General features: G+C 44.8%; 1 protein-coding gene across 2 annotated transcripts; it reads left to right on the plus strand.

Moving 5' to 3' along the window:
* On the plus strand, window positions 1-11974 carry mmp16b (matrix metallopeptidase 16b (membrane-inserted)). 2 transcript variants are annotated; one of them, XM_034555896.1, is made up of 11 exons: window positions 1-129; window positions 1825-1973; window positions 2324-2338; window positions 2658-2774; window positions 3872-4176; window positions 7407-7568; window positions 7897-8114; window positions 8224-8362; window positions 9520-9670; window positions 10810-10925; window positions 11613-11974. In XM_034555896.1, exons 1-11 carry the CDS (start codon window positions 1-3, stop codon window positions 11972-11974), a joined length of 1863 nt encoding a protein of 620 aa, XP_034411787.1. The 2 variants fall into 2 exon arrangements, with proteins under 2 accessions (XP_034411787.1, XP_034411786.1); XM_034555895.1 differs by lacking the exon at window positions 2324-2338.
* Window positions 11975-12804: the final 830 nt, after the last annotated feature.

A 12804-nucleotide genomic window follows, 5' to 3' on the forward strand; every position in this document is an offset into this window, starting at 1 on the left:
ATGACCTTAGTATCCTCCGCTACAAGAACACCATCGGATTGCTTTTACGCGGCGGCGCTCTGCGTGCATGTGTTGCTTTGGCTTTCGTGTGCTGTGTCCGGAGAGGAGGATCATCACTTCAGCGTTGAGGTAAGAGAAACACGGCCTTCCTTCTCCCCCCGGTTACCGGAGACGACCGGGGGGAGGCTCTCTCTCTCTCTCTTCTCCTCCTCCATCATCCGCCCCGTGCAAAACAAGACAAAACAAGACATATATATATATATATATATATATATATATATATATATATATATATATATATATATATATATATATATAAGGATGCGTTTGATGTGTCGGCTATTGCCATGACAGATAACATGGAGGCACGTTGGAAAAGCCTGCAGCTCTCGCGCACTCGACGGTGAAAAATATCTCTCATTCCTCATTTGGAGACGGAAGGATGCTCGTTTTTATTACTCTGCGGGTGCACGAGTTCCCAAAATGTGCCACCCAGATATGTTAACAGAGCCGTGCAGCGTGTCTGCTCTCATTGATATACTTTATGTGGCAGGCATAGTATGGATTTGCGTCTTCTTCTTCTCTTTTTGTTGTTGTTGTTGTTGTTGTTGTTGTTGTATACCTTTTTATTAATTGGTGCCATTTTCATTCTCAGGCTCCCTGAAGAATTGATGAGCTGAGACACAAACACCATTATTCAATGTTATGGATCACTTTGAAATCCTCCTGATATCTCTCTGAGATCTGTGCCTTTTAACAAACACAACACACACAGGAAACACGCCCACAGGAGAGGGGGGATGGGGGGGGGGGGGAAGAGAGAGAGAGGATAAACAAGGCGTTTAGCTCAGCAGAAAGAAGGATAGAGGCAGAAGGGGGGGGGGGGGGCCAGGACAGGGAGTCCGATTAGCTGGCTGGAACACATATCTCATAGGCTGTGCATGTGATGGGGAGGCAGCTGGTTGGCGTGTGGACAGCTGTGGATAGCGTGGGCATCTCGCAACCTCTCACATTGAGTCTGGCTGTGCCCCCCCCCCCCCCCCCCCCCCCCCCCCCTTTCCGGATGATGCATCCTCTCCTCTCTTTGAAGCCGCACTCTGGCTTTGTAGGGCAAGAGGAGGCCGGGCCACAGTCCTGGGCAACAAACACGGACTATAAGGTCACGAGAAGGGACTCAAACTGAGGTCCAGGGAGCCTCTGGACATCAGACATGTCCAGGTTGTCATGGAGACACCTGGACATCTGATGCATAGACAGTTTTCTGCACACAAAATAATTAAAACTATTACAAAAAATTACATATATATATATTGTAGCAATGGGTGCACCTCAAAGATATACAGAATGAACAGGCCATATTCTTGTAGATTTTTTTTATCATGGGATTGGCCACTTATTGGGAAAAACTGGGTAACGAGACAAATAACTACTTTGCCCTCATTAAACAGCAACTGTCGTGTTGCCTTTGAGCACCGGACTCCAACCACCGTCGGCAGCCACCCTCAGTGAAATATGGACAATATATACATATATATATATATATATATATTAAAACTACCAAACAAGACTCTTTGTTTTATGGCCGTTCACATTGAAATATGGACATTGTTGGAGATGATTAACTCGTCAATTATCCGCACAGACCTGCATAAGTGCCACTTTTCTTTCCTCTCTTCTCCATCTCCGTGTCTCTCCTCCTGCTCTCCCATCTACTCTTGAGTTCTCTATTACAGGCTAAAGAAAGTCTTAAAATAGCCCCGAAACTGAACGCCCAAATCTGTCTCTCCCCCTCCTCCCCTCCTCCCCTCCTCCCCTCCTCCCCAGGGATGGCTACAGAAGTATGGCTACCTTCCCCGCACAGAACCGGGCATGTCTGTCCTGCGCTCGGCCCACACCATGCACTCGGCCATCACCGCCATGCAGCGCGTCTATGGCCTCAATGTCACAGGGACACTGGATGAGAGGACCAAGGAGTGAGTACACGTGCACACACACACACACACACACAGACACACAGACACACGCACACACACGCATGCTAACGTGTGCCTTTCACCAGGCCATCGATGTCACGTTAATGCAAACGCTCCCCTTCATTCATTTAAAAATGCAGAAGGAATGGCTATCAATATTTCAATGAACTAGTGGAGGACAGAAATAGAGATTCTCTCCCCCCCCCCACTCACACACACACACACACACACACACACACACACACACACACACACACACACACACACACACACACATCACCCCATCTGAAACAACCTGCAGGTGAAGGTTTTAACATTTTTCCTTCTTCTCATTTTGCATGATGATGCAGTGATATCACGCTGAGGTGAGAATTAATGTTTCGCCTAAGTGTATTAGTGTGTGTGTGTAGGTGTGTGTTTTGTGTGTGTGTTCTGTAATTGTGATAATCTGATGTGGTATGAATGGGAACACATGACACTTCCTCTCCGCCCTCCATTGACAATGTAATCCTGCACACACGTGAGTCCATGACTGTAGTTTGGAGTAGTTTTAGTGGTATGTTGCTCGACGCTGCCTTTACGTTGTTGCCGTGGTTACGTCACTGTGTGTCTGCGGCCTTTTTTTTGATGGCGTTAAGACTCAAAACCTTTTTCTTCTCTCCTTTTTTTTTTTTTTTTTTGAAGTTGGATGCAAAAGCCGCGCTGCGGCGTCCCGGACCAATTTAAAAACGCCGCGAGGTCACGCAAGCGGAGATTTGCGCTGACGGGACAGAAGTGGCAGCGTACGCACATCACCTACAGGTGAGAGATATCGTGGAGGCGGTTGTCACGGCGACCATTGAGCTTTTTGGCAAAAAGCGCTCGTCGTAGGTGTGTTCAGATGCGCTCTTGTCTTTCATCTCCTCCTCTTTTTAACCACCTGGGGATCACATGCTCCGTGTTGTCATAGAGACCGCTCATATATACGTCAAACAGACACACCACACCACACACACACACACACACACAGATTCACACACACACACACACACACAGATTCACACACACACGTGTCAATGTGTGCTGTGTGTTTACTTTACAGATTATAAATAGCTTGCTGGCAAAATGAAAAATCCTTAATCCTCCATTTACAGTTTTTCTAAAACAAAACAAACATTTTTTTTAACTGAGTAGTGTGAAGATCGAAGGCGTTCCTCTCCCTCACATGAAATAGTTATTAATACAATTATTTTTTAGTAAAATCCTCGAGTGTAAATTGTCAAATAATCTCCAACAAAAAAATATTGGCACTCTCCATTTAAAAAATTTTTTTTTATATATCTCGCCCAATTTAAGCTCAATTATTTTTTTTTTAATAGGTTCTGAGGAGGAAACCGATAAATTGGTTCTCTGGCACAACTGCAAATTGACAGGTTACAGAAGAAGAAGAAGAAGAAAAAGAAAAAAAAAGACGATAACGCTGTCAATTTATTCAAATCCTTCCTCCCTTCCACGAATTTGAATTGACGAGCCACCTCTCCTAATGGAATGTCAGTCAGCGCCGAGCCGGCGACTGCACTTTATTCATGAAAATGAACGAGGGAGGGAGAAAGAGAGAGAGAGAGAGAGAGAAGATTTCCCTTTCCTCTCCGCCTGCTCGGCACTGATAACGACCGGCGTGTTAAAAAAAAAAAAGCTGCCGGGGCTTTTAAGCAGTTGTGTCAAGTGCAACTTTTTTTTAACTTTGTGTGTGTGTGTGTGTGTGTGTTTAAAAAATAAAGAATGTTCACTCCTAATTAACGGGATAACGAGTGCTTTTCCCTGCTATGTGGACCCCCCCCCTCCCCCCCCCCCCCCGGGGCCTCCGCTGTGGCCTTTTCTTTCAATCGGTTCTCCTTCTTCTCCCCCCCCCCTCGCAGCATAAAAAACGTCACGCCGAAAGTGGGCGCCCGCGAGACCCACGACGCCATCCGCCGCGCGTTCGACGTCTGGCAAGGTGTGACCCCGCTCCGCTTCGAGGCCGTCCCGTACAGCGCGTTGGAGACCGGCAGGCGCGACGTGGACATCACCATCATCTTCGCTTCGGGTTTCCACGGCGACAGCTCGCCCTTCGACGGGGAAGGTGGGTTCCTGGCCCACGCCTACTTCCCGGGCCCGGGCATCGGAGGGGACACGCACTTTGACTCGGATGAGCCCTGGACCCTCGGGAACCCCAACCACGATGGTGAGTGGAGGCGAAACCTACATTTAGAGAGAGAGAGAGAGAGGGCTGTGCAAAGGGGTCGCTAATAAAGAAGGTAAAGAGGACGGATGAGGACTGATGGAAAGCAAACAACTGAGTAGGAGGGCGATATAACAGAGGTGGTGTCGCGGGGCAGGGTACGTACGAAGGATGCTTAACCAAGAACAAAGAGACGTCTTTGATCCGGGCTCTCTGTGGACGCAGCGCCCCTCCTGTCAGGATTTTGATGTTGTTGTTTTTTTTTTCTTCTTCTTCTTCTGCATAATAAAGCCTCCTCAGATGATCGAGAGCTCTGCTATTTTAAGACATCGGTTGCTGCCACATGATTTGTGCCTATTCTGTGTGTTTTGTGGATTTAGCTCAGCGGTGTGATAGAAGACGGGGGGGGGGGGGGATATATATATATATATATATATATATATATATATATATATATATATATATATATATATATATATATATATATATATATATATACTACTCGATGTCCATATAGCGGTATGGACTCTGGTCACATGCTGTCCTTTAGGTTGGCAAACTCACTATCTCTTTTCTTTGCCCCTTTAACCGACTCAGGTTGAGGAGAAGAATAAACTAAATCGACAATTCAGAGCTCCGAGAAAATTACCAAATCGACCAAAGTACAGAGTATTTGTTCCCCTTGTAAAATGGAGTGTGGTGCGACTGCAAGGCATTGGTCCTCCTGACTGGTGCTCTTCTTCTTCTTCTTCTTCTTTGCGTCTTCCTCTTTCCATCACAAATCATCCAATGCCAAATAAAGCCAAGCTGCATAAGCAGGGCAACGTTTGGTTTTCCTCATTTCCATGGAAATATTACCAGGTCTGGAACTATTACTCCAAAAAAAAAAAGGAATGAATTAATCTGTATTACTGTACATTACTGACGCTGGCCTTCCACACAGCAACGTGACCCACATTATTTCCCTTAATTACATATAATAATGCTTTAGTTTATTATTATTATTATTATTATTATTATTATTATATCATAGTTTAGTCCGACCACCGTTGTTTTTAGTCCGCTAAATGACGGGAATTTACAAATGAGCTAACGTCTCGCTCGTAGCCGCGTTAGCAAGCACCGAATACAACAAACGCTCAACCAGACAAGTGAATTAACAAATCATTGAATCTCCAGAACACTAAACCAGTTCCTCCTTCAGAAGAACCTTCAAACTAACTTTCACGTTGCCTGGTTGGGTTCTAGTCGTGCTATCGGTCTGCGTTAAAAGACGGGGATTTAACTCGCGCTAATTATAGGCGATTAGGAGTGACGCTATTCTGTTGTGTTGTGGTATAATGTAATATTATCACGGGTATATTAGGTTAAGTTAGGTTAGTTAGTATGGGTTATATGTTATATATTATGTGTCATGCGTAATTTGTATGATAGGTTAAGTTTGGTTAGATTTTTATGGGTTAAGTTATGTTGTGTTATGTCGTGCTATAAAATGTTATGTTTTGTGCTATATTATTGGTACATATTTGGGTTATGTTAGGTTAGTTAGTATGGGTTATATGTTATATATTATGTGTCATGCGTAATTTGTATGATAGGTTAAGTTTGGTTAGATTGTTATGGGTTATATTTTGTTACGTTGTGTTATATAATGTTATGTTTTGTTATATTATTGGTGTATATATTTGGGTTGGGTTAGGTGTGGGTTATGTCATATAAAGCACAAGTTATCTGGGTACATTTTTCATAGAGAGCAGACCATAATTTACTCAGCGTTCCCCCATAAGCCGAGGCGACAGAGGCAAGAAACAACTCCCGCTTAGCGTGTCGTCTCATGTGATATTACATATAACGTTTTGCTTTGTTATGTTATTGTGGATAATGTTCCCGATGGATCGGGCTACAGCTACGTCCTTATGGATCATATCGTCATATATATATTGTGGGGGAGCTGGCGCTGCTGATGCAGGGTGCAGCATCCACATGGAGGGAGATAAGATAACAGAGCCTTTCCTTAGTGGAGCATCCACACACATTTTTAATTGCCCTACCGACGGGGCGCCAGGCTGCTTGGCTAATACCCATGTGCCATACGCTTACTTTCTGTCCTCCCATTAGTGGTGGAGGAGGAGGAGGAGGAGGAGGAGGAGGAGGAGGAGGGCAACGGCTCACATCGTGTTTGTTCTGGGAAAAGTGTCGACCCGCCCATCGGCTGCCCGGGCCTCACTCTCTCTTTTTCGTTCTCTTCCTCCCAAATGGTGATGGACTCAGACACCCCCCCCCCCCCCCCCCCCCCCCGAGTCAAATTCCCCATCACGTGTCCCGCAGTTATCAAAGCGGAGCGCCGAGTTTCCGCTTCACGTGTCCGGTGAAGCCGTTGCGGCTAACCATGTGCGCTAACCATGTGCGCTAACCATGTGCGCTAACGGTCACTTTTTTTTTTTGATTTTGGGTGGAAGAGGCCGGTTGTGTGTTGGATAAATGGCGGGGGGGAGGGGAGGCGTAACCTTTTTTAGCTGCTGGCGGAGGGTCAGCGGTCGGTCTGTGCAGCGGCTGCTGGCAGGAGAGGATATCGTGTTTTTAAAGGGCAACGATCTCCTGGGGGACGTACGCCAATATGGTGTCCTTCTTTTTCTCTAAATCGGGTTGCCACGATGAGTGCTGACCGTGGACGCCGACTGCAGCGTTTGCTTAAGTGTGATACGAAACATGTTTACTATGCCGATATTTATATGTGTGCGTGAGAAGATATGTCTCACGTGAGCCACGTAGAGCAAAAAGTGCCCTTTCAGTTTACCTCCAATAATCTTTACTTGCGGTACGTAGCATGACGTTAGCTCAACGGACGCTACGCTCAGACCGGAGAGCTGCGAGAAGCGATTGTTTTCATTGTTGATTAACCAACCGGTCATTTGTCAATAAGGTATTTTAATGGCTACTAGTCTATAAAATGTAAAATAAATGCTCAATTATTTCCCAACCAACAGACTAAAACCCAAATTCACAATCACACACAAACCAGAGAAAATAAGTAAAATTCCCAGATTGTTATATCTGCTTGATAAATGTCTTTTAATGGTTACCCGATGATCTAAATTTCTTTCTGATGACTAATCAAGTCGTCACTAAAAGATTTAATTGGGCTTAAGTTTGCTCCCACATATCGTATCTTCCCAACTTTATTATTCCACATTTCTAATGATGTCCAAAAATAATCTAATTTCCCCCTCCAGGTAACGACCTGTTCCTGGTGGCGGTGCACGAGCTGGGCCACGCCCTCGGTCTGGAACACTCTAGCGACCCCACGGCCATCATGGCCCCTTTCTACCAGTACATGGACACAGAGAACTTCAAACTACCTCACGATGACCTCCAGGGCATCCAGAAAATCTATGGTAACCCTCGTTTTGATACACTGGTTTTGTCTCTTTGTGATGTAGAAGTTGAGCGGACGACTTCTTTTCTTGAATAGTTATTGAATAGGAATCTTAAGAGCAACGTTACATCATGTTTTATATTGTTCCAACCTTTTTACTGCATCTCACTGAAACCCTGAAAATACGTACTTACTTAATGCCGCTGCGACATTCAGTCTCATCGGGTTTGCATGACTCAACTATCAAAGCATCTGTGCCAAAATGAAAAGGTGCCTTGGCGAAAAAATCAATAAAGTTATTCAAATTCTCAATGGGTAAGGTCCAGAAAAACCTTTCGTCTCTTTAGGTCCACCAGATAGGGCACCCCAGCCTACCAGACCTCCGCCTACGGTCCCCCCTCCTCGCTTCCACCCTCCCTCGGACCCCCGTACAAACGAGCGCCATGCCAGACCCCATCGCCCTCCGCAGGGGGCCAAGCCCTCCAACCCCAACTCCAAACCCAACATCTGCGACGGAGGCTTCAACACCCTGGCCATCCTCCGACAGGAGCTTTTCGTCTTCAAGGTAGAGGAGATTATCCCACTGAGTGAACACGGCTGCTGGTTTTAAAGCTGATGATGAAGATGATTGATGACGATGATGATGATGATGATGACCTTATCCATTTTTATAGGACCAATGGTTTTGGAGGGTACGGGACAACTCCGTAGTCCCCGGCTACCCCATGCAGATCAACTACTTCTGGAAAGGCTTGCCTCCCAAAATTGATGCCGTGTATGAAAACAGCGAAGGGAAATTTGTCTTTTTCAAAGGTAATAAAAGTATATTGTGTATATACAGTATTTTATACTTGGATTATATGTTATATCACCAGTAGCGCTATAATACTGTGACTCTTGTTACGATTGGGTCCCAGTTATTGTTCTGCGTATATGATGCACACAAGGCAGCATGATGCATATTATTTCTGCCACCGGTTTCATGCTATTCTAGCTGATGGCACTCGCTGGTAACGTGCCAAGAAACGAAGCAATGCACCAACAAAGATGAGGAAGAAGACTGCAGCTAAAAAACACAGGATTTTAATTTAAAAAATATATATTATATATATATATATATATATATATATATATATATTTTCAAACCGGTTTGCAAAATATGTTAAGATGAAGGGAATGCATTCAAGACATTTGTCAGACACACAAAAGCCTTTTGTGAAACAACCCTGAATGTAGACAAAAAAAAGAGAATTCCACATTGCACCTTTTTTATTTTATTCAATAAAAATTGCATCATTCAATTTATAATTATGAAATAAATCAGGTTGAATCCACAAAAAATAGAGAGAAAAAAAAAAAATATATATATTTAATAACATAGCACCATTACTAGGTTTGCGTGTGATCTCTTTAAACCTACAGAGATATTTAATCACAAAGCAAACTGGGCGGGTCCAATCCAGCCATCCGTCCATCAGGCAGATTAACGTGACATCTGTCACCCAGTGGGTTCCGAGAGCTCCCGCGCTTTATTTATTCACTCAAGGGGGACTTAACTGCGTGTGTGTGTGTGTGTGTGTGTGTGTGTGTGTGCACGTGATGTCGAGCTACTTACTGCAAAGCAGCACAGCGCCGCGGCAGCAGCTCTCCGAGGCGTTTACCATCAAAATGAATTAAATGCAACAATAGCGGCAATAAAAAAAAACCTAAGAAAAACAACAACAACAACAACAACAACGAGTCTCGGCGGAGTCGCCTTCAGAGCATCATCTTGCTCTTTATTGTGTTTTGTGTTGTTATTGATTTTTGTAAACGCGGGTGATGCATTTTAAATCATTGTGAATTTGTTTGTCTTCAGCCATATTTGAGGTCATCTTTAACGATAACGTCTCCTAAACTCGGTGTGTGTGTGTGTGTGTGTGTGTGTGTGTGTGTGTGTGTGTGTGTGTGTGTGTGTGTGTGTTTTTAAGGAAACCGGTTCTGGGTCTTCAAGGACACGACTCTCCAGCCTTCGTACCCTCAGGACATCTCGCTGTTCGGGAGCGGCATGCCCACCCAGAGCATCGAGACGGCCGTGTGGTGGGAGGACGTGGCCAAGACCTACTTCTTCAAAGGAGACAGGTCTGTGCGCGACTCTTTATTTAAGCCTTTTTGTTCATGACAATAAACCTGTCTCTGTGTTACCAAACATAATAACTTCAAATGCAATCCTACAGACAAAAATAAAGAGAATAGGAAGTATTTGTCAGCTCCTTTCTTTTTTTTTATTGACGAACCATAAAGATGTTTGGCGCTGCGTCCTATTAAATATTCAATAACGTTGCATTATAGTGTCGATCGGTGCGTTTTAGCATCGATTTAGCTGGCATTTCCGTTAGCCGTCTCGCGTTGCTATGGAAACGGGGCTCGCCTAATTAACAGCTAAAGCCATTATGACCCAACGTTGGAGCAACATCTGTGACGGGGATTGTGTGTCACTCTTTTCTTTCTGCAAAGTATTGATACTCTTGCACACATCTATTGATTCATTTGATTTCACAAGCGGATTGATACCTTTTTTTATCCAAAAGAACCAAATCTGAGAATGATGATGCGGTTCATCTACGTCCGTTGCTACGGTGTCACATGTTGAGAGTGTGACTCACGTGTGTTTGTCCAGCCTTGTCATGATACATCTCACACACACACACACACACACACACACACACACACACACACACACACACACCGAGAGGTGAGAGTGCCTGCGGTGGTGAAAAGCTGACAACGCGCTTTCGTCATGAAAACCGTCATCCCTCGAAACCTGCTGCACCGCACACATTGCGACCAATCGGGACGCTCTGTCCGGCGTCTGAAACACGACTTTGTCTCTCTCTCTCTGTGTGTGTGTGTGTGTGTGTGTGTGTGTGTGTGTGTCAGTGCATGAGAAGCAGATTAATCACAACGAGCCAGGAGACTAATTCCTCCAGAATCCAGTTGCCCATCTTTAAAATGGTCAGACTGAGGGTCTTTTTTTAACTCTTTTTTATTTAAAGTGCGTCACTGATACACGATACGACGTTTGTGTAACACAGCTATTTAAATCTTTTACAATGACGCGTCCTGCGAGTTGTCAATTCGCCATCTGGAACGTGTTGGCGGCGGATTCCTTCAGCATTCGCCTCATTTCTAAGACTGGAAACGTATTTGATTTAGTAACAGATCAGGGGTCAGGGGTCACGTGTCGCTGACAGTGTGTGTTTGTGTCCGCCCCGTCGTAGGTACTGGAGGTACAACGAGGACATGAGGACCATGGATCCGGGTTATCCCAAACCCATCACCGTCTGGAAGGGCATCCCTGACTCTCCACAGGGGGCCTTCGTGGATAAGGCCAACGGTACGGCGCTAAGTGGTCCGGCACGCGGGCATCGCACATTTAGAAAAAGATGAAGGGCAGCACCTTTTTAAAATACGGTGTCTGGTGTGTGTGTGTCGCCTTCGTTGGGAGTATTTTCATAGACAATTAGTCGTGTTTTTCAAGCAAAAAATGTAATATTTTCTGAGTATTTGCTCCTTTTATTGTATATGATCGTTAAGGCATTTGGATGTTTTACAGATGATTAATATTACTGAATGAAAATAATCCTCAGTTGCAGCCTTCACGTCACATGAAGCAGTTCAGATCAGCAAAACACAACATTTATGCAAATAACAATATGTTCTTTTTTCTTTAATGACGCAAAATCAGAATTTCTGAATCTTCTTATTTTTCTCTTAAATTTAACTTTCTGAATTAAGGTCTTCAGAGTTGTTCTATGAAACTCTAGACACCTTTGCACACCGTTGCATATATATATTTAAAATATATATAAATAACATTTAAAAAAAAAAATATATATATAAAATATATATATATAAGCCTCATGGTTGAAGAGCTATTCTTTATTCATTTTGGGTTTTATGTTATTTGTCAATGTTACCGAGGGCCAAGTTACTAGTGCGTACTTGTGTACTTGTGTTACTGCACAATACTTGCTCTTCTACGAAATGAATGTGCATAAGTGTACTTGTTACCCCTCTCCAGGCTACACCTACTTCTACAAGGGAAAGGAGTACTGGAAGTTCAACAACCAGATGCTCCGCGTGGAGCCCGGCTACCCGAGGTCCATCCTGAGGGACTTCATGGGCTGCGACGGCCTGCCCGCCGACCCCGACTGGGACTGGAACCCCCCGGTGGCGGAGGAACGCCACTACGACAACGGCGACGTGGACGTCGTCATCAAACTGGACAGCACGGGGGGCACGGAGAAAGCGGTGGCCATCGCCATCCCCTGCGTCCTGGCCCTGTGCATGATGGTCCTCCTCTACACCGTTTTCCAGTTCAGGAGGAAGAGCACGCAGCGCCACATACTGTACTGCAAGCGCTCCATGCAGGAGTGGGTCTGAGTGACAGCTGTCAGCAGCACTGGACGGCGAGGGGGTGGGGGTGGGGGGGGAGCTCTTGACGGACCGCGTCTAGTCGTTACTTGAAAGCCCCCCCGAGTGCAGTGATTGGAAGCTGTAAAGGGTACAGTGCACAAGGATTGCCATGTTGGCAGATTTGAAAGCAGCTTGGGACTCAAACCGGAGCCCCCTCTCCCGAGTCCTAATATGTACGTATCCGCTTTGACTTTTTATTTGTTTCTTCTTCTCCTGTATCTTTGGAATGAACTCAATTACACGAGACAAGCGTTAAGGCCCTCCGTCTATCCTCGTCTCTGCACGCCGCTTTTTAAAAAGAAGAAAAAAAGAAGAAAAAAAAAAGCCCCTATAGCACTAACTAAGATATCGGCTTCTACGTTATACTTTTCATTTCTTAATTAAATCGCTCTGAGCTGTGTGAGCTTTTTTAAATTTTTTCTTTTCCTCCATTTGCGCTCCCCCCCCCCCCATATAAAAAGATTTATTCATTTGTGTGGAGGACTGATACACAAATATTACCCTTTTTTTTTTTTTTCTTCCAAAGAGGATTACCGCTCGGTGTTGTTGTTGTTGTTGTTTTTTTTTTTACCCTCTCCGTGGATCGAAACGAACATCGTGGGGCATCATAACTCAAGATTTTTGGTACTCACATACATCTGCTCTATATGATCTGTGTGGGAACAGGAAGTTGCCCGTTAAGTAAAGAGCTAGGAACTCCAGACTGTCGTGGCAAGTGCATCTCCAAAAAAACCCCGGGGGGGGTCCCGAAAAAACAAACAAACAAACACCCCTCTCTGCAATATTTATGAGACTGC

This window comes from Cyclopterus lumpus, chromosome 17 (assembly GCF_009769545.1).
Source record: "Cyclopterus lumpus isolate fCycLum1 chromosome 17, fCycLum1.pri, whole genome shotgun sequence".
Taxonomy (NCBI): Eukaryota; Metazoa; Chordata; class Actinopteri; order Perciformes; family Cyclopteridae; genus Cyclopterus; species Cyclopterus lumpus.

What these genes read in the sequence shown, in the direction of transcription:
- mmp16b (XM_034555896.1), top strand. Translation starts at nt 1, where the DNA reads ATGACCTTAGTATCCTCCGCTACAAGAACACCATCGGATTGCTTTTAC. An exon ending in ATCATCACTTCAGCGTTGAG is followed by an intron (nt 130 to 1,824) that starts GTAAGAGAAACA and finishes CCTCCTCCCCAG; the next exon opens with GGATGGCTACAGAAGTATGG. An exon ending in TACTTCTTCAAAGGAGACAG is followed by an intron (nt 9,671 to 10,809) that starts GTCTGTGCGCGA and finishes GCCCCGTCGTAG; the next exon opens with GTACTGGAGGTACAACGAGG.